The 21166-nt window shown below is 45.6% G+C and overlaps 3 protein-coding genes across 3 annotated transcripts; 1 reads left to right on the plus strand and 2 right to left on the minus strand.

Annotated features, from left to right (window-relative positions):
* Nucleotides 1-1396: 1396 nt before the first annotated feature.
* LOC138927408 (E3 ubiquitin-protein ligase lubel-like) lies at nt 1397-8605 on the minus strand. The gene is made up of 9 exons (XM_070282721.1): nt 8411-8605; nt 8095-8352; nt 7485-8040; nt 3646-7391; nt 3308-3574; nt 2791-3248; nt 2347-2718; nt 2110-2278; nt 1397-1726 (listed from the first exon to the last, which is right to left on the minus strand). Exons 1-9 carry the CDS (start codon nt 8603-8605, stop codon nt 1691-1693), a joined length of 6057 nt encoding a protein of 2018 aa, XP_070138822.1. The 3' UTR covers nt 1397-1690.
* A 56-nt stretch (nt 8606-8661) lies between these two features.
* Nucleotides 8662-12484, minus strand: LOC138927411 (E3 ubiquitin-protein ligase lubel-like). The gene is made up of 9 exons (XM_070282724.1): nt 12393-12484; nt 12060-12178; nt 11798-11999; nt 11603-11739; nt 11422-11550; nt 10876-11208; nt 10421-10705; nt 10101-10371; nt 8662-10046 (listed from the first exon to the last, which is right to left on the minus strand). The coding sequence occupies exons 2-9, from the start codon at nt 12111-12113 to the stop codon at nt 8755-8757; spliced, it is 2703 nt and encodes a 900-aa protein (XP_070138825.1). The 5' UTR covers nt 12114-12178; nt 12393-12484; the 3' UTR covers nt 8662-8754.
* A 4708-nt stretch (nt 12485-17192) lies between these two features.
* LOC138927412 (uncharacterized protein KIAA0513-like) lies at nt 17193-20970 on the plus strand. Its single transcript, XM_070282725.1, has 7 exons — nt 17193-17396; nt 18327-18390; nt 18452-18565; nt 18641-19937; nt 20010-20104; nt 20161-20238; nt 20299-20970. Exons 1-6 carry the CDS (start codon nt 17208-17210, stop codon nt 20235-20237), a joined length of 1836 nt encoding a protein of 611 aa, XP_070138826.1. The 5' UTR covers nt 17193-17207; the 3' UTR covers nt 20238; nt 20299-20970.
* The last annotated feature ends 196 nt before the right edge of the window (nt 20971-21166 follow it).

A 21166-nucleotide genomic window follows, 5' to 3' on the forward strand; every position in this document is an offset into this window, starting at 1 on the left:
CCGCCGTGAATCAAATGCCAATCCGATCGATAGCCAGTGTGATTGATTACTGCTCCCTGTTAACCTTTAATTAATGTAATCACTTGAGGTCAATGTCGTTTCACCTTGACTTTGTTTCATAAAAAAAATTCAAGCCGAAGACAATTTTTTACGAGGCGCATGCCAGCACTTAAACCATTTTTATGGCCACGAACCCGGCATTTTTTTAATTTTGGCTAGACAAAGAATGTGAAAGTTTTATTTATACCACCTGAGGATGAAATTATCTTCAAAATATTTTAAAAGTTAGCAGGATGTGGTTATGCCGGAAGATTTAATTTTTTGGAGAATAATGAAAACTGGCTAATTTTTCGCTTAGATGCCAAATTAAATGGATCTAATGGATACAGGAATAAAACTGTGAATCACAAAACGATTGGTAATAAATTTCTCGAACTAGGAAACGATATATACTATATTGTATTCCATAGAGAATTCAGCTGGCTAATTTTGACGGCTGTCCACGTGAATGAGAAGAAAATAACTAAATTGGTCGGATGATCATAAATAACATTGGCCATGTGATTTGCATATTTGGATGCCACGCGCATCCACGCCGTGAACTAAAAATGGGAGTACGGGAATGCTGCAGTTGGCTAACTGAGTTCAAAGCAACCTCTAGGACGAGGTGATCGTTTATGGATCAATAAATATACAATTTATCCCATTTAATTAGTTGCTATTGGTGTAAAACTGTCCGAATATCAAAACATGTTGTGCCGCGCGCATAAATTCGTTCCAATCGCCCCGAAAATAGGTTTTTACGATCCCTCCGTCAACGGCACTGTCCCCCTCTGGCTGTCCCCAGATATATAACTTTGTCCCGACGCCGTCGCCGATTTGATTTTCCACCACTTACTGTATTGGCCAGGCCGTTGTTGTTGTTTCGGGACATAATTTATGGGTCGCATTTGCCTTTTTGGCAATATAGCCAATGGTCAAGAAGAAGCGTTTATGTATATTTGTTTGTGGAATTACGACTTTCGAGATACTTAAAGATATCGTTTAGTCCGTGCGTGTCAGGCAATCATCAGCAGCTGAAAAGTATGCAACAGTTTTCATTCGATGTGCGACAGTCTAAGAATACTCATACGCCCCGTGGGCATATAATAGTTACTCCTTCCCAACTAAGCATTTGCAATCAGCAAAGAATCCAAGAATGACTTTTTAAATAAATTAATATACAATCTGGAATATTTCCAAATTGTCCGTTGATTTAATTTTTCATCGCATTTATTGTTACAAATCTTTTCAGGTTCAGTGCCCTTAATGTAATGAGCATTCTGACAGAAACATCTGGAAATATTTGTCTAAAAAAAAATAAAAATTGCATTCGATTTTCACACGCAAGGTTTATTGGATGCAGTTTGGTACACGTGCTGATCTTGGGGCCGATGTTTTCAATCTCTTAGCAACTAAACAAGATGGGATGCTTCTCAAAATGGGTGTGTAAGTGAGCTGGTGCAAGCGTACATATATCTAATGTCTAACGAGCTGTCTAAGATGTAAATTTCTTTGGTGTATGGGTAGAGGTCTATGAAAATGTCTGTATAAAAAGAACTACTATAAATCATGTCGATGAAATAATGAAAAATTGCCACAGTCGAGCGCTTCCAGAATATCTTGTACTCCTTCCCTTCCGGGCTCCTTCTTAGGCCGATTTCAGGGGAATATGCTTCTTGATCACCTGCAAGTAAGATTGAGATTGAGGGATGGGTACGTTTATAAACAATTGAGATTCGAATGCAGGAATTGTTTACAATTAAATAATAATAAAACCAATATCAATTAAGACGCGTGTGAAACACGTCAGACGGCATCTAAATTTAGTCGGCGGCTAAATGATTGAGATTTCTCTATTTTGGTTTTCGGTTTTCCACCTTCATCAATCCACGGGGGCGAAGACTGAATCACATGGTCAAAACAAATCGCCCCCGGCCGCAGGAAACTCATTTTCCGCGTATGGCAATGCCGATAAACGAAAATGGAAAACCAAATCCGATGCCGATTCGTGCCAAACAAATAAAAGGAAATCAATAAACCGATTAATTGATGATAGCCAGAACTCACCTCCGAGCACATGTTCTTGTAGATCTCGTCGGTGTCCCAGGGGCCGCGCTCGGGCAGGGCGATGCCACGCCTACGCAGCTCCTGGACACAGTCCGTCAGATCGAAAATGGGCAGTGGATCGATGCCAGCTTTTGCCACCTTGGCTGCCAAATACTCTACGTAGTGGGTGCTGAAAATTAATCGAATTATATTGGATTAATTAGACTTTGTCTGAATTTTTCTCGTTCCTCAACTTACCGACACATGCCGGCGTGCTTGTCAGGCACCTCGGTATTGCACACCGTATCCACCAGGCCCTGGGGAGTCTCTTTTTGCAGGGGAATAGGACAGCGTGCTTGTGCGCGGGCTTTCGAGGAACTGCTCGACTCGTCCTTGGTCTGTATGGGTTCCGTGTCGAACTTGACCTTCTGTTCCTTCAGTAAGAACTGCAGTTGCATGGGAATCTTGTCGCGCAGGTAGAAGAGACAATTGCGAGGATGGTGGGCGTGCAGCCCCAGCTTGGCGCAGTAAGTGGACACAGTGCACTTGGCGCCCATCATGAAGGGTCGGGCACAGCCGTAGCAGAACTCGAATTTGCACTGAGTGCAGGTGAAATGCATGCAGCCGCCTCTGTAAGGAAATCAAGAAATACCTTTAACATTTTATCTGTGTGGCTGTGGCTTGGATTAAAAGTAAACCCACCTGGCTAGCGAGTATCGGAACTTGCACTTGGGGCAGTCAATGCCGTTTTGCGCAAGATGCTCCTGAACCCCTTGAGCTTGCAACTCCGGGTCGTTCTCCCGCTTCCATTCCAGGTAAGCCTCGCAGCTGCTACCCTCGTGTTGGCGCTCCCAAGGCTTACGGCACTGGGCGCAGGTCACGGAGCCACAGTCAGGGCAGATGAGACGCTTCTGCTTGGGCCGAGCAAAGAATCCGGAGGAGCACTGGATGCACCACTTGAAGTTGGGGTCCTGCAGGAGTGTCCTATCGCGGAGCTTACGCTGGAATAGCTCATGCACGTCGCCGTCGAGGATGCTTTTTAGGAAGATGTCAAGGTTGGAGAAGTACTCCAGATGCTCATCCTCATGCTGGGCTTCGTTGCTAAGCTCGGGCAGTTTGCAGAATGGGCAACTGCAATCGTTGATACTGCGATCGGTGATCTGTGGATAGACAAATACTTGATATACAAATCCTTGAGAATTTTCAGAGTATTCCTCACCTGCACTGTAAAGTAACTTTTAGCGCATTGCTTACAGCACTTGTGAGTGCATTTTAGCATGGAAACTATTTGGTTCATCGGATAGCTGTTCATGCACAGTTCGCATTCTTGCTGGAGCATGGCAATGGCCTGGTCCAGGTCGGAGCACTCCCTGGCTGCCCACAACGCCACGTCCTCCTGGAACTTCATGTTCACCAAGGTGGCCGCAATCTGGGCTTCGGCAATAGATGTCACCAGCTCCTGCTCCACGTACTTTCGTGCCAAGACCTGAAATGAGTAGAGACAAGCAATCCAGTTTTATTATGGAATTAGTTTGGTTACTTTTGACTGGTACACACCGCTGGTTCCTCAATAACCGGCTCTTGGACACTAGGATATGCCCGGAAGACGGGCATACTCAGCTTACGCTTTAGCAGTTCTGATTTCAAGGGCTCAGCCTGGCTCTGATCCTCCTGCTCCTCCTCGGTGGCCGAGGTCTCGTAGTCGTCGTCGGAGAAGCACGTTTCGTGGTACTTTTTCTTTGGGATTCGGGGCTGGGATCGTGGCTTCAAGAGAGCCGCTGCCGCCGCTGCTGCACCACTGGTGCTGGGTCCATCCGAGGAGTTGGAGTTGAACCGGCTGATGGCATCGCTTATGGACTTTTTGGTAGTCGGAGTGCTCTTGAGCGGCACACGACTGGCCGCGTTAGTAGTTTGCTTCTGAAGGTACTCCTGCTGGATGCGCTTTACGGATGAGATGCCCATGGGCGCCGAGAAGGACTTGGACCGGAGCGGAAGCTTCTTGTTTACGGGAGTGGGTTCAGTAGTGGGCTTGGGTATCTTACTGATTGTGGACTTGACTGTCTTGGGTGTGGGTCCCTCTGTGTTGCCTGTGGTTTTGTTCACTGTTTTGGCTTTTGGGCTCGGGGTTACCTTTTTGGGCTCTTCCAGCACCATCTCCACGGCCAGTTCCACAGGTCGGGACTCTGAATCGACAATGGGTGGATCGGATATTATGGGTAGGGCAGCAGGTTCTTCGACTGATTCCAACACAGCTTCAGTGGGAGTTTGTGCCTCGAGTACAACGTCCTCTACTACTTCTGGCGACTCTTCCGCTGGAAGACTTTCCACTTCAGGTGGGGGCAGAGATGCCGCTTTGGTTTCTTCCTCAACATTTGCCTGGGGTAAGATGGTTTCCGTTGGAAGTAAATCCCTTATCACCGCCGGACTGGTTCCTGCGGGGGAAACAACCTCAGTCTCTGCGACTGGATCAGCTTCATGGTTTGTGGGCGTGACTGATGAGGAGGGCGGGATGACTGGTTCGTGAGCTGGTGCGGTTTGTGTAAGATTCGCGTCGTCTTCATCCAACTGATCTTCGTCCTCCTCCATAATGTCTTCAATCTCAGTGCCTTCGTCCCCGGTGGAGGCCTCTTCGATAAAGGATGTATGCTCGTTATAGGTATTTCCATCCTCACCCTCATAGTCTCCCTCCTCTTCGCCCTCGCTGTCGTACCACTCCTCTTCCTCGCCTTCGTCGTACTCATCCGAGTACTCGTCAGAGTACTCATCCTCGTCCGTGGATTCAAACTCATCCATGCTGATCTCCTCGCGCATCTGCTTGATCAATCGCTGAGTGTCCTCCACAAGCTCGCTTAGATTTTGCTTGGAGGGATCACCGGAGGGCACGAATTCCTTGAGCACAATCTTGGATGTTTCCGATTGGCTTGAATGGGACCCAATGCTGGCGTTGCTACTGGTCCTAGCGATTGAGGACTCCACTTGGGATTCGTCTTCTAATACAAGCAGCACCTCGGTGTTGGCGGTTTTGGTTTCTGTTTGATGATCATCACTGTCCATACTATAGAGCTCTGTATCAGAGGTTCCCTCGTCGTTTGGCTTTGTGCCCTCACTGCCACTGAACTCGGGGGCATCCTCAAACACTTCATCAGAGTGGGAATGGCTTACGGCAGTGGCTGTCACAGTTGGGGCTTCTGTTTCTACATGAACTGGTTGTAAACTTTGTTCTGGGAGTTGGGATATAATATCTTCCTCATGACTTGCCGTAGGTTCTTCATGAGATTGAGCTTCTTTAATATCTAAATTGTCTTCTTGTACAATCGGGGCTTCAACTCCAATGATTTCTTTTATTTCATTTTGATCATTTTCAGAAGGAGGAGTATTACCAGACGTATTAGCTGCTTCAATATTTGTAAGTAATTCGTTAGCTGTTTCTGGTTGTGTCGTAGTTGCTTCATTTTCTACAGGAGACTCTTCTACTTCGGGTGTTCTGTTGCTGGCTCTACTTTCACTTCTAAGACTATTGCTACTTAGGGTTCTCACAGGAATCTTTGAGAATCGTTTTGGGCTTCGCTTCTGGTCATGGGATATTCCCGAAGTACTGGTTGGTATAGGCACTAAAGATTCCTCCTCTTCTGTTGTGGTTTCTGCAATATTTGAAGGTGTGATGGGCATTGAATTCTCTTCGTTCTGAACCATTTTTATTTCCGTTGAAGAAGAATCGGTAATTATTGCCTCAGGCGCCGCCTCTGAATTTAAATTTTCTGAAGACTGTGGTAAAGTCTTGGGTAGCTCCATAATTGTAGTAGATTCTCTGTTAGGTTCTGATGTATTTTCAATGACATCATCCTTTGAACTTTCAACTTTTGAACTAGTGTCCAAAGCAATAATATGTTCAGTAACCGGCACGGCTGCTTTTTCATCAACCAATACAGAACTAGTAGTGCTTGCTGTATCCTTTTCAGGCTGTACTTCAGCGGTAGAAATATCTTGATGGGAAGCTACATTATTCGTCTGAAACTGAGCATCATTTATTGAGTTACTGGGAACTGGGACAGCCAGAACTTCTACCGTATTTTGTGGAGCAACATCTTCGGGCTTCAAATTATTTATTTCTGGTTGTAAAGGTACTTCTTTTGGTGACTCTGTGGAGTTGTTGGTTTTCCCATCTACACTTTGTGGTAACCTTACTCTATTAATAGGTTTTTGACTTTGTTCACGGGATCTGCCTTTCTTTTGCTGCTGGGAGCGTCTATTTTTCCGACTGGCTTCTCTGCTCGTGGAAGGCTTGTTATCCAAATCGTCTTGTGTTTCTAATATATTAGGCTGTTCTTTGATTGTCACAGGTTTTTCCACACTAGTTTCCTTTTTCTCCACAGTAGTTTCTTTGTTGTTAGAAATCGAGGTTTCAGTTGGGATTGTTACTTCCACGTTTTCAGTCTTTTGCTGAATGGCACTGACTTCCGAATTGGATTGCGGTTCAGTTTCAGTTGAGACAGATTCTTCTGCAGGTTGGATGGTTTCTTTTTCTGGAGTCTTCTCTTTTGGGCCAATGAAACTCTTGTAAACTATACGCTCGGCATCCTCCAAATCATCGAATTCCCATTCCGCCTCATGAAGCCTCTCAGTGCCTCGATCGAACTCTAACCGGAAATTAGCTATTTCCGTGGCATAGATGAAACTAGGAGGAAGTTCCTCATGAAAGGAGGCTTCTCTAATGTTTGGCTTAATGAACTCCTCCATTATGTAGGTGGCAGGGTCGGGGGTTGGTTCCGGTTCAGGTGGTGGCTCTGCATTCTCCAGCTTGGGCTGAGTGGCTTCTACTGGAGCCTCTGGCTCTGTTTTCTCCATGAGCTCCTGTTCGACCTGTTGCACCAGGTTTGGTACTATATCCTGGATGTGTTGCCAAACAAAGTTCTTGACGTCGTCAGTGGACTTATCTTCAATCGGACCCGAAGGCTTCAGAGTGCTGATGGGACTCTTGGTAAGAATGCGCATCACCTCTGGATCCGTTTCATATTCCAGCTCTGGCTTGCCCTTGAAAGTCTCCAGCATGCTCTCGATGGACCGGAGCACCTCTTGGTTTTGCTTGGCTTGGTTCTGCTCCATGTTGCCGATGAGGATCTCCAGGTTTTTCAGGGTACTGTCCTCCATTTGGTAGGGACTGGGGGTGGCGTAGGTGGACTTGGCCGGGCTGTCGTCGGCGGGGATTGGATCAAATGGATGGGCTATGCCCGGACTGGGACTTTCTCCGGCCACGGGGGGCTGCAGGCAATCCAAAGCGTGGGTGTTCAAAAATTCATGGATATCTGTTTTGGGCAAATGAACGTGAATCGAGAATAGAGAGAGAATAATGAGATATTATGGTCTGCGATTGTCTGAAGCGCGATCTACAAACTAACCCGACTTGGTGTCAATGGCCACACCACTATCGTTCTCAACGCCATTCGGCGAGCCCCAGATGCGCATTAGGAATGGCTTGAGTTGCGTGCGATTCAGCTCCAGCAGCGCCTGCTCCATATTACCTTGGTGCGCTGTCAGCGCGTTGACGATGTCGTCCCGCAGGAAGTTTCCCTTGCTGGCCAGCTTCCTGTACTTCTGCTGCCGTTGCTGGATGCAGTCGGCCACCGCCTGCCATACGTTTCCTCCAGAGCTGCGCAGCGCCTCCCGTGCCTCGTTCTGGGACACTGTTCCAATCGTGTTCTCGCCCCGCTCTTGGCCGTACTTGGTGGACAAGCTCTGCACCGTCTGGACCAGCTTATGCCAGTTGTCGCGGAGCCACTGAATGGGATGGGTATCGGGGGCGCAGTACTTGACAGCCGCCTCTAGCTCCTCGATGGTAAACTTGTATAGTTCCAGCTCCTTGAGAATAATGTGCATTTCTGTTTCCGGATCTCGGGCAGGCTCGTGTTTCAGACCATAGGATTCATTGGGCAGATCAAAGGGCGAGGATGTTTGCTGTAATGGAGATTCATATTGAAAATGATCTAGCTATTGCTTCATCGAACTTACATGTTGCAGCATTCGAAGTTCGTTTATAAAATTGGGTCGCCTGGTGACCTGACCAGCATTGTAGGGATCCAATCCGTAGCCATCATGAAATCTAAGATCATTGGCACTGCGATACCGCTCACTCTCCAATGGCAGCTGCGAGTTGCTGCGATAATGTGGACGGCGTTCTAGATTAATTGGTTCCGGGGTTCTGAATCGATCTGTGGGTAGAGATGGTATCTCTTCCTGCTTTTTGTTAAATGGTAGAGCATCATAGGTCTGCAAGGAATCGATGGATTAGGACTAGGATCGAAATACTACCAGGACTTTCATTTACTTGAGTGGAAATGCTCTGAGGGGGCGGCGAAGTTCCCATTTCCACAGCCGCTACTTTCCGGGGCGGAGTGCCGCCACAGCCCGTGGACACCTTCTGGGCCTGCTTGAGTACCTTCTCCGCCTGCGCCTGAATGCTCTCATCCAGCGTATTCCAAATGTTTTCAACGGACTCTGGAACGGATGAGAGCATTAGCATTTGGGGAGGGGGATAACCAACAAATCAAATTAAACAAACTGAATGCGGTTTTGGGTGGTGGTCTTGTTCTGTATTTGGATTCCATAAATGCGTTAATTGTAGTGCTTACAGGTCTTTACTAACTAAGTTTAGTCTTGAGTGGTTTGGTCTCAGGCCTTGGTGCCTTCGAAAAATGAGATTCGCTTTTGTATCCTACCTTTGTGCAAGAAGCCCTTGGACACGGCGTTATCGGACTCGTTTTCGGATGAGTTTTTCAGTGTTGGCTTGGAGGGTGTCGGAACAGGAATACTCGACGTGGTCTTTGAGGTTTTGATAGATCCTACAGAGTGGTTTGAGCTTGATTTACTGGTGGGCTGAGCTGTTTTCGTGGCTGGGGCAGCGGTGGTGGTACTACTGCTTATCTTCTGGCTGGGCTGCTGGCTCTTCAGCGACGACTTTCGCACCAGCGTGACTTCCGGCGGGGATGCCACTTGGGCTCTAGCAGGCTGGTGAGATTGGGTTTGTGGTTTTGTCTGTTGTGGTGGGATTTCTTCCACCTTCTTGGCTTTGTTGGGCTGAGCTGGCGGCTTGCTAGGCGTCTTGCAGCAGATGGAGCAGATCTTAATGTTTGGTTCGTTCACAAATGTACAAAACTCGCATTCCCACTCGTGGTCCGGCGTGGAGGGTGGCGGACCTAAGTCATCGGTCTCAGCCTCTGCTGGTACCTCCGGGCTGGGATCGGGCTGAGCCTCGGCTTCGCTCTCGGAAGCTGTAACCTCCTCCACCACCTCCTCATACTCCGACGCGCTCTCTTCTTGGGCTTGTGGTGCCGGTGGCGCCTTGTGCACGACTGCCGCCGCCTGTGTGTTCTCATCCTTCATCTCTGGCTTGCGTTTGGGCTCAACTTTCTTGGAGGACTTGTGTTGGTCGGCTTCCTGGAGCTTCTGTTGGATTTTCGCCTGAACTAACGCGCGGGCACCTGAGCCCTCTGACTCCAGGTCCGAGTAAATGCGACTTGTGCGGGCCGAATCCGTAGCTGGCTTGTTTCTCGTGAGTGTACCACCATTGCTGGTCTGGGAGTCTCGTCTTTCCGGTAGCCACTCACTCTGCACTGACTTGGCGACCGAGCCGCGCCTATCCCGCATCTTGTGTTGCCTCGATCCATGCCGCTGCTCGCCATCCAGCTCATCGTTGGCGATTAGCTGAGACGCACTGGAAAGACGCCTCTGGCGGGGCTGGTGGTGTGGCTGCGATCGGGAGGCACTGGTCATACCAGATCGGGTGGAGACCAGAGATCGACGATCGTCCTGGTCGGAGTCCTCGTCGTCGGTCAGCTCATCGTCCACATAGTTGGTGCGCTTTCGCCGCAAGGACATCGACTTACGACTGGGTGTGGGTGAGGCAGCGTAGCGGGAACGGGATGTGGCCCGGGATGCGGCTGTTGGTGGCATTCCCATGACTCCTAGGCGAGAAAGATTCTTTTGAAATGATCCACAATTTAGTTAAACAAACTTACCTGGATGCATCATGGGATAGCCAGGTGCTCCTGGATACATCATTCCTCGTTGGGTCATAAAAACAGGCGGCGGGTAGTGGGGATGCTGATGTGGATGGTGCTGGGGCAGGTAGCCAGGACCCAAGTTAAGCGATAGATTCGAGTTGTTGAACTGCTGTTGGGAGCCAAACTGAGACCACTCGTCCGGGTGCTGGTGGATATTTTGGTGCTGCCAACCGGGAGGCTGCTGGCTCTGGCAACCAGCGCAGTTGAGCTGCGCCAGGGATTGGGCCTATGGAGGTACTTGAGTCGAAGGAGTCCGAGGTATTTCTCTAACTTACCTGTTGCATCCTCTGGTTGGCCAACCAGGCCTTGCCGTTCTGCGTCTCAGCCAGAGGGCGGCGGGGGGTGGCGGTGTTTAGGTTGAACACCGAGGTGCTCATCTGGCGCCGCTGGGCACCCGCCGCCTGTCGTTGGAGCAGCAAGGAATTGTGAAAGTTGTGTGAGTCATCCGAGAGATCGAAATGGGATGAGTTCAGACCGGATGACATGCTGCCGGAACGAAAATGCGATGGCGATGGTGAGATGGTTGACCATGGCTCGAAGCCGGCTCCATTCAGCAGATGCTGCGGCGGGGGAATGACCACGAAAACACGGAGGCACCCACAGATAGAGATAAAGAGAGAGGAGAGGGAGAAACGAGACGAGACGAAACGAAACAAAGACGAAACGAGACAATCGATGATGAGGGGAGACATTTGATGGCGATGTGGGGGGTGGGCGGACCGCCACTCACCTGCTCACTGTTGGCGCTCAACTCCTGGCGCGCCTTCTGCTGGCGGTACCGTTGCTGCAGAATGGCCATGCGGTCCAGCGTGGCGCTGGCCTTGCTCTTAATCTTCTCCAGCTGCACCGAAGGCGGCCGTTGGATGCCATCAAACACGGACTTTGGGGTTCCTGACCTCGAGGATCCTCCCGCCTCGCTGCGCGGTGGCTCTGGCAGCGGACGGTTGTTCATCTGATGATGTGCTGTTGCAGGAGGGGGTGGTGGGGTGACTCCACCCCCTAGTTGTCCTCGCCAGCCGCCCAGAGATTTGTGCGAGGGCGTGGGCGAGGGCGGCGGCAGCATCTGGAAAAAAATCGGTTTGGGTGCCTTGTCGGTTTGCTATTTAAAGAGTTTTCATAGAGACTTTGTGGTTCTCTGGTTTCTAGTTTTTTTTGTTGGGAAGGCATTTAGGATTTTGTTTATTCAAGCATTCAAATCGAATTTTACAAACTTGGTACTATGAGTAACCTATGTCGGAGCTGGCTTATGGGTCTAGGAAATCGTGCAGTGGCGTACCTGATCCTTGCGGCCCAGGAACGGGGTCAGCAGACCACGTTTGCTACGACGCGGTGGCGCCACTGGCGGCGGAGCTCCTCCACCCGCCTGCGCCTTGGGGGGAATGGGCGGAGTGCCCTGCTCGACGGCCTGAAAGAGGATTATTCAGTAAAGGGGCAATAGATTTATGGAGAATCTTCACCTTTCGCATGTGCTGTTTGCGCTTGGGATGCTTGTGGAACATGTCATCGCAGGAAGCACAGAAGATCTGGCCAGCGCACTCCGAACAGGTCACCCAAGGGTTCTGGGAGCCGCAAAGGGTGCACTTTAGCTTGTTGTCTGGAAGATGAATTCAATATAATCAAAAAATATATATTGGTATATGTTTATAAATCACCTGGTGTCTTGGTCCTGACCACTGTGGTCTTCATCGGTTCATTGGAGTACTGTTGCTGGTTGGAGAATTCAATGATTTCGTAATCTGGCTCGGGAGTATTCTTCGCTTTGGGAGGCAAGGCCGGGGCCTTTGACGGTCCACCCGCCACACCATTTGGCGGCGTGGGTGGTGGCTTAGGTCCAATACGATCATTTGCCTCGTTCTGAAAGTGCATTTTTCTAAAAATCAATAACTTCTGGTAGTAAGAGATCTTCTTATTTACCACCCAGTTGGGCATGTTTCGAACATTCTTGCTGAGCAACTGTGGGGTCGTCATCTTCGTCGAATGGGTTGTCAGGAAACTGCCGGTTCGTTCTCTTCTAACTTGTCTTCTTATTTAATCTAAATTTTAAATAGAAGTGCAGGTAGTATCCTTTTTATCAAGTGAAACCTTTTAAAACTAAACATTCAAATATTTATTCTTTTGTTTATTCTTAAATATCGCATAATAACCAAATTTCCGCTCTGTAACAAGGCACTTCAAACGACTTCATATTCCATTAAGAGAACTGCCAAAAATGTGATATATAAATATGATTATTTTTAGCTGGCTCACCCAATTTCTGCCAGAGGCACAGTCCTAGGCGGCAACTTTTTCGAAAATGCAATTTTCGGGGATTTTGTGCGCAACACTAAACGCAGCCAGAGTTCGATTCAGAATAAACTTGCTAAATTTAGGCTAAAATATTTCTCTGTGCAGCGAACACAGAATTCAAAAAGTTTTTGGCAAAACATTTCGGGCTTGTTTATTTATGAAATGATGCGAAAATGCGAAAGAGGGAAATGTTGTTAGTGACTCAATCGGCGCACGCTGTCAACGCGGCTAAGTGGCTGAGATATTGGGAGACTCTGAGAGAAGAATTCACAAAAAGAATGAGAGAAAGAGTTAATTATAAAATTAATAAAGTTTTTTTTTAATTTTTAAGAGGGAAGGAAACTATTTTCTGTTGTAATAGAGAGTAAAGAACATTTGAGAAAATTGAAAGCGAAGAGACTATTTTAATTTAAGGTAAGAGAATAGGTAGAAAATTAAGAAATTTGTATGTAAGTATTTTTAATGATGCAGGTAGGTATGAACAATAATATAAAATATAATAATATAAAAGTGTCCGGTCTAATTGATGCTGTTCTAAAATTCTTAAGTTTAAAACAGACATAACGAAAATATATTTCAAAATGAAAATTGTTTCTGTATGATGTTATTGCTAACATCTGTATACTTTTCATAACGTAATCTTTATCCAATAAAATGAACATATAAGAATTTTAAGTTCATTTTACAATATTTTTATACCCTTGCAGAGGGTATTATAATTTTGGTCAAAAGTGTGCAACGCAGTGAAGGAGACATCTCCGACCCTATAAAGTATATATATTCTTGATCAGGATCACCTCCTGAGTTGATATGAGCATGTCCGTCTGTCCGTCTGTCCGTCTGTCTGTCCGTCTGTCTGTCCGTCTGTCTGTTTCTACGCGAACTAGTCTCTCAGTTTTAAAGCTATCGTCTTGAAACTTTGCACACATCCTTCTTTCCTTTGCACGCAGTATATAAGTCGGAACGGCCCGGATCGGTCGACTATATCCTATAGCTGCCATATAACTGATTGATCGGAAATGGTATAACTTTGGTGTTTTTAAAGTTAGAGAGTTCAAAAGAATTAGAGTTCAAAGAATTAGAGTTCAAAGAATTTTAGGTGAGAGCTTTTTTTGGCAACCTAATACGACATGCCAAATTTCATAAGGATCGGCCGACTATATCCTATAGCTGCCATATAACTGAACGATCGGAAATGACCCAACTTTCGTGTTTTTGATGATAGAAAGCTGGCACTTGGTACACATTCTATTTTTGGTCAGTTTATCCGATCTACCAAATTTCATAACGATCGGTTGACTATATCTTATAGCTGACATATAACTGTACGATCGGAAATGGTTTTTGGTAGAAATACCAACTTTGGTATTTTTGAAGATAGAAGCTTGAGACTTTTTTTAGATTTTGTATTGTAATAAATTGGATTATATATTCATATTCCCATAAGGATCGGCCAACTATATCCGATGTTTGCGATATATATCCGGTTTTAGCTGCAAGGGTATATCAACTTCGGCTCCGCCCGAAGTTAGCTTTGCTTTCTTGTTTATAATGATGTTTCTCTAGACTTGGCATTACTGGCAGAACGCCTACCCCAAATACTTCTCAAGAATTGAGTATACGCAACGTTGTCTCTAAAGTCCCACACCGCCATGTTTCTCGCACTATTTTTGAAAACTTCTGCAGCCTGTCCGTAGTTTTTTTTGGGTCAAAAATATGTCAAGCAGTGAGACCATATTTATCGAAGCCGCCTGCAGTGGTTGGATGAGCTCGGGCTTGTCGACTCTCCCGCCTCTCCCTAGTATCCACCTCCACGGGCATCTCCGCCCGGCATCTTTGAGATACAAATGCCCTGGGAGGCAGCCACCGAATCGAACGCAACGCCAACTCACACACACACCGACACACAACCTTACACACGCACTCACACAATGAGGGAAAAGTTTTTATTTTTATGGGAGAACGGTGGGCAACTATTTTTAAACATTTCTTTGGCTTGCCTATATTTGCGTTTTTATGCACAATTTTTTTACTTTCTTCTTGGCAGATTAACGATAAAAAAAATATGAAAATTAGCATGTTTATCTTTTCATTATTCATCGAAAGTATACGAAATGCCTTGAACTTTCGCGTGGAGCGTTCTGTGGTTAAAATTAGACCAGTTTTATATTTAGCCCACTTTGGCTACACTTCACTTCACTTCGATTTAATTGGCATTTCCATTTGTTATTGTTTCGACTCGGATCGATGGGTGCTTGGATCGATCGAATAGTGGAGAGATCACTTACATAATTCGTTTTCACTTGACGCGTCGTGCCGCACTCAAAACTGCCACTGCCAGCTGGTAGCACATGAATATATATAAGGGTATATATATATATATTTCTAATGTCTAGCCACGGCGCGACATGAATATTCTGCTACGGTCTCGTTCGGCGATCGTCTCCTAGCAAACTGAAATCTCTATTGGATTCTAAACAGCATTTTTACTGCAATCTTCGGTCTCTAGTCTCTAGCCTCTAGTCCACAGACCCCGGTCCCCAGTCCCAGCCGTTTTCGTCGTCGAGTAGGAAGAAGTCAACGCAGAACTGAATTCTCATCTTGTCTGGTTTTCCTATCATTTCCTCATATCCCCGCCTGGTGTCTCTTCACTCAACTATTTTCAGTATTTTCGCGTTGTTTTATAAATACAACACAACATCGTATTCGATCTTTATAAAAACACTGACTGCCCGACCACGTCGCGTGTATGAATAACATCAATTTTTCACCATTTCCTTCGTATATTTTCTTTTTGTTGTTAAACATTTTGCAAATCGTACGGATTGTCTCTATAAGTTATTACTTGTTTTTGCAGAAAGCATTTTTCGACTAGTGAATGAAATTTAATTGTAAAAATGTGACATATCAAACACATAAAGTACCAGTACTTGTTTCTTCTAATTTTAAATACTTTTTAGTGGATAATATAATAAATTTATGACCAACACTGCTTGACTTATTCTTAAATAACTCGATTTCTGAAAGTCATTCTTCCAAAAACCCGCCTGACTCGTGAATACACAGTAAATGGCTTCCCAAGATTTGTGGAAATCGTTTATCGGGGAACACCCCATTAATAAAGTAGGTTTCAATCTGCCTTTAACCAAGAAACCCTAACAAATTTATAATACATTTTTGGCAAACAAATGAGTAACAATACTTAAATGTAAACAACAATAAAAGTATCGCCACGCACCACCTGCTGGCCGTTGAAAGTGCAAATCAAAAAGCAATTTCTATAGATACAATACATATTTTTGGCATAACGGGCATTATGGCAATAAGGACTCCCCACAGCGTTCGATAATTCTGTTCTAAATATAAATTCAATGCATAATAAATTGGCAATGACAATGGCAAAGTTCCATAATTGCGGGCACGCACATTTTCTAATCGGCCCCCCGCCGCCGGCTACCCACCTTGTGTCCTTGGAGGTCCTGCCCCGTGCAGCAGATTTCCCTGTTGACGCAAGCCGATGGCTGCTTTGCTCTCGCAATCAGTCAGCTGTTTGCCAGCTGAGCGTAAACACTCTGCATGCCGGCATTTTCCTCTCTCCGTCTATGGCGCTTTGGAAAGGCTTTCTGAGAGAGAAACGGAAATGAAAGTATGTAGAATACGTGTCAAAATGGCGGGAAAAGCTTTTACGTGGGAAAAGTATGTCACAAGAATGTAGATATTAAAAATGCACAGTTTTGACTATTTTTTCATTATTTTATTTTAAGATAAATATATATTAGTGCCAGTTAGTATGTGCCATTTTTGATATTACGTATACGCCTCATAATCCCTCATTATAAGCTTAAAAATCCCAAGCAGCTTGGATTTTGTTAATAAATGAAAATTGTAAATTTTAAGAAATAATAACCGATTACATAATTTATCAATGCACTTTATAGATTAATTCCTATTAAAAACCTAGTCAAGACCGTTCATAAATAAAGGGCTTTCGAGCCGATACCCACCGATACAAGGTGGCAACAAATGGTAACGGGACTCGGCTGTTGGCCAGCAGGTTGCGGCTGCATTCGAGCAACGTCTGTTGCAAGCTATGGACGCGGGTGGAAAAGCTGTGGAAAATACTCTACTTACCCCAAGCCTCGCGCCACAACGTTGCGTGCGAAAAAGGGGCGTGTGCGTGTCGTTGCCGCAGCCTGTGTGTATGTGTGTGAGATCGGAAAATGTAATTCCTCAATAGAGCTCTGAGGGAGTTCATGCAAAGTACTTAAAGTCAAAGAAGTGCCTTTATAATTTAGCGTTTTCCTGTCATTACTTTGTGCAATATTAGTTTAGACCTCAAACAGTTGAACAGACAAGGTACCTTTGAAAAAAATAACTTAAAGAGGTGCAAGTAATGAAAATTTATAATTAGCTAAGGAATTACATAAAATAATATCCCCCAAGTTCCATGGACTAGCATTTGGATTAATAACTCCTCGAATTTAAAACAATAGCAGCGAAATATACGCTGCGTTGCACATGAAATGCGCCAAAAAAAAATGCTGCAGCCAAGTACGAAGTTTACCTTCACCCGATGTGTGTGACATGCAGGCATACGAAAAATCGATACTGGAATCCACAGCTGAAGCATCAGCAGTTGCAGTGAGGTCCGCCCGGGCCCTCTAACCTAGCCATTGAAGCTACGCAAGACTGCTGACCAAAGAGAAGGTCGACTAAGCCCGGTAACCTGTATTAGTAGCCGTATCTGAATTGAGTTTGACATAACCGAAGGCCGACATGGTAGATGCAAAGCCACAGCCACCCCCAGCGGGAATGGTGCCGGGAACGCCTCCGGCTGGCTTCGCCGGCGAGCGATCGAAAATCAAATTGTTCATGGAACGGACACCCAGCATCGGGGCTCTCAAGTCCAAGTTCCTCACAGTGCTGGGCAACAGCAATGAGCTCCTCAACGGAATATCAAATAAGGTAAGCGAACTGGGGCAGGCAGCGTGAGTCACGTGGGTAATACTAGTATCATTTTGAAAATTTTTAGAAAATATGAAGAAACTAATAGCTTAACCTCTTTCATAAGGACTGCTATCGTAAAAACTAATGTTTAACCCTCAACATAAATCTATATTTATTTAATCTCTAGTAACTTATGACATAAACCATAAACCTGACATAAAAGATGCAACTTTATGGTCCATTAGCCAGCCAAAGAATAAAAATGCAGTTATCCCTGACCTGACCTATTGGCAATCGTTCACGTGCAGAGAGTACATCTCTAGGCCTGAGCTGTGATAGCCTTGGTAATGAACGGGACAAGAGGTGATTCGAATGGGGGTGTCGGTCTGCGAGATTGTGTGCGGGTACTGTCTATGCTGCAAAAGCAACTGACACTTTGATAGTTTTGTTGTGCTGTTTATTCTTGTTGTTTCCGCTTTGCCGCTGCACTCGTTTGACCTTCACTTTGAGGCCGCAATCTGCTTTCGGGAGTGGGGGGGCGACTCAGTGGGCTGGAACTGGGTGGCGTATTCTCAGCTGTTTCCTTTGTACTTGACTTTCTCTCACTCTGAGCGCATCGTCCTTGATTAAAATTAATTATATATACACCAAATTGAAAGGAAAGGGAATCGAGTGTAAGACTGAGTTTGTTTAGCCTTGTTTGGTAACGATTTTGGCAAGAATATTGGTATAAAGTCAATAGAAGCCCAGAAAAAACTTTTAAAATTAGTAAAAATGGATAGATCTTTAGTTTAAAGAGGAACACTTATCTTAATCATAGAGTACTTACATTTACTACTCAGCCAAACTTTCAAAAATCCACATAAACACAAACACGTTTAGTCTTTATCACAGAACCCAATGATTGATTTCTTGATTAAATGTATTTCCTACTTCATCTACTTACAGTTGACCCTGAGCAGTAGCAGCAGTGACTCTGATTACTGCGACGACGACGAGGATATTCCCAAGTGTGAGTCCCCATAGAATACGTTTTAATAAATCTTAATGGACTAGATTAAATAATTTTTCAGTTGACGAGAGCATTGATTACACTAAAATCGACTTTGAAGGACGTCGTGTTAAGGCTCGACGGGCTCACGAAGAAATTATATCAGGACGATATCGCCAGCCTAACTTAGCACCAAGTAAGTGGTCAATTTTGACACATTAAATCCATCTAATGACCTTTTCTAAAATGTATATCTTAATCCTATTCAAAGGACCTCGTCTGGAACCATCTCGTGGTCGCAACCATGCGAACAGCAAGCAAGGTGGCCCAGCCCGCTCCAGTTCTGGATCCTCGAGCAGCTCTGGCAGCAGTACTGACGAAAGTAGCTCCTTGTCCTTACCAGATCATCTGGCGGCTCGTTCCCATGACGTGAGCAGCACCACGCGCTCCGACTCCTTGGAGTCACGGCATTCCGGCGGATACGAACGTGCTCGGGCCATTGCCGGAGCAAGGCGCAGCGAACTGGACATGCAAAAGGACATGCAGCGCATTGGAGAGCTTGGCGAGCCAGCTCCACCCCACATCGATGTCCAGCCACCCACAGAGGGCGGTGGTCAGTTTGGATCGACGCCGGGACGTCAGCAGTGGGGTGGCGGAGGGGCAGGCGGCAGCAATTCCATGCGTGTGCCGCCGCGCAGCCGCACTTCCAACAGCAGCACGCTGACAAGCCTTCGTGATGAGCCGGACCAGATGCTGGCCAGCCCCAGCATGGAGTCCACTGATTGGCGGCACTTCATCCGCTCCGAGTCACAGAACTCGGTGCCGTCGTGGGCGTCCTCCATTAGCCTGGACTGTCGGGCGGGCGAAGAGCCCGTTAAGGAGTTCATGAAGCATTTCACCGCTCTGCTCTTTGGCGGACCAACCGGCGTCATCAACCTGGAACTAAAGTCGGAGTTTGGGGTGCTGCTGCGCCTGGAGATCGGCCGGCTGTGGTTCACCCGCTTTCTCACAGAACAGCGACACAAATCCAAGAGACTGGACTCTGCCACCTTCGGCGGCCTGGCCCAGTATTTCGCCCTGGCACTGTTCGAGTGCGGCGAATGCGAAGACTATGGACCTGCGGGGGTGTTGATGAACCTCTGCTTCCTCTTTTACCATGAGATCGAGGTCCCTGGCTGCGATCCCTACCGAGAGTACCTATTCATCTCGCTGCGACAGCAACCCATCTGGCAGCAGTCGCGATTCTGGAACGCCATCTTCCTGGAGAGTCTGCAGGCGGAGCGGGAGCACCGCATAAGTGGTCAGCTAAGGCGCCAGCAGAGACGGCAACAGAGGCAGCAGCAAAAGCAGGCCTCCGGAGTAGGCGCAGGAGGAGGAGGATCAGTCACGGATAAATCGCTACGCAAACAGGGAGGCGACTCGTCGTCTAGTTCCTCGCACCAAGCGGTACAATCGGCGGCTCCGACGGGCACCGGCTCCGCATCCGCAAACCGGAGACAGAGTAAGAATAGTTTAGGTCAGCCTCAGACTGGCAAGGAGTTGGAAGACATCGCATTTCGACAGCTAGGGTGAGAGGATAGAATTTTCATTGAAATCTTAAATATTTAAATTTATTAAACTATTATTTATACAAATTTCAGGGCCTTAACATGCAACATGCATTCGCTGGGCACTTCCCAAGATATATGCCTCGACTTTCTTAAAAAACACATCGTGGCACTAAACCTGTCCAAAGGTAAAGGAAGTCTTTCAATTTCTTAACAGCTTTAATTTCATTTGAATTTCTTTCAGATAAAGCCAAACTCATTCGAGACAATATATATCGCATGTACCACGAGACACAACTTTGGGGCGCCCGACACGGCTGAGGTGATACTCAAGGACCTAAATCATTGTTTCATTATTCTAAAAGTTTTACCTATTTCACAGCAACATCAAAATTGCAGTACCTAACGAAAAAGAGTTTCAATCTTCGTCTCAACTAAAGCTAAACTTTCGTCTTAAGTCAGCAGACAAACTCCAAACTAATCCTAACTAAACGTAGTAGATCAAAGAATTTTTATCTGAAATCCGAAGTTTTTACTCGCGTTGTTAAAATCGTAAAAATATTCTATAAAGTATTTGGTATTCTTGTAACTGGGCTAATTTTCAGGTGTACATACAGATATTTTGTACAAAGACGCAAATGTCTTTCCATAACCTTGGACAGTAAATAAATCTATTCTATAGATACGTCCACTCCAGCATCATATTAAATATGAATATTCCATTTAAATATTACCAAAATATAATTTCTTCATTCGGCTTTAAACCAATGTCAGTTGCAAGAACGCCAATGCTTCAAAAGGTACCATAAAATCTTAAACAATACTGAGATGTACATGGGTGTATATGTATCTGTAAATTGTGATAATTATATTTTGTGATTACTTTATATAGACCTAAATATTTATGTGTACTGACATTAAAAATGAAAGTAACTAAAATATCGCAGTTTCGAATCGTTACAAATCAATACGAATAAATACGCAACATTCTATTTATAGTGTAAGGTATAATATTTCACAATCGTTTAATAAATTTGGATTAATAAATATTAAACTATGAACCCTTTTCCTAAACGGCTTTCTTTAATATTAAAAAATTTTCATAAGCACTAAGCAGAAAAAAAATTCTTTGATAAAAAAATATTTTTTTAAATATTTTTTTGTCACATCGTGCTTAAGATCATATTTCCGACATACGGAGAGTATGGGATCATATTTACAATAGGAGATGTAGGAAAAAATTTAAGACA

This window comes from Drosophila bipectinata, unplaced genomic scaffold, assembly GCF_030179905.1.
Source record: "Drosophila bipectinata strain 14024-0381.07 unplaced genomic scaffold, DbipHiC1v2 scaffold_249, whole genome shotgun sequence".
In the NCBI taxonomy this organism is placed as follows: Eukaryota; Metazoa; Arthropoda; class Insecta; order Diptera; family Drosophilidae; genus Drosophila; species Drosophila bipectinata.

Coding starts and splice junctions, on each gene's coding strand:
- LOC138927411 (XM_070282724.1), bottom strand. CDS start 12,113: ATGACGACCCCACAGTTGCTCAGCAAGAATGTTCGAAACATGCCCAAC. Junction 11,740..11,797: donor GGTCAGGACCAAGACACCAG/GTGATTTATAAA, acceptor TTCATCTTCCAG/ACAACAAGCTAAAGTGCACC. Junction 11,551..11,602: donor GCAAACAGCACATGCGAAAG/GTGAAGATTCTC, acceptor ATCCTCTTTCAG/GCCGTCGAGCAGGGCACTCC.
- LOC138927412 (XM_070282725.1), top strand. CDS start 17,208: ATGGTAGATGCAAAGCCACAGCCACCCCCAGCGGGAATGGTGCCGGGA. Junction 17,397..18,326: donor TCAACGGAATATCAAATAAG/GTAAGCGAACTG, acceptor ATCTACTTACAG/TTGACCCTGAGCAGTAGCAG. Junction 18,566..18,640: donor CCAGCCTAACTTAGCACCAA/GTAAGTGGTCAA, acceptor TCCTATTCAAAG/GACCTCGTCTGGAACCATCT.
- LOC138927408 (XM_070282721.1), bottom strand. CDS start 8,605: ATGCTAATGCTCTCATCCGTTCCAGAGTCCGTTGAAAACATTTGGAAT. Junction 7,392..7,484: donor GGCCATTGACACCAAGTCGG/GTTAGTTTGTAG, acceptor TGCCCAAAACAG/ATATCCATGAATTTTTGAAC. Junction 3,249..3,307: donor AAAGTTACTTTACAGTGCAG/GTGAGGAATACT, acceptor GTCTATCCACAG/ATCACCGATCGCAGTATCAA.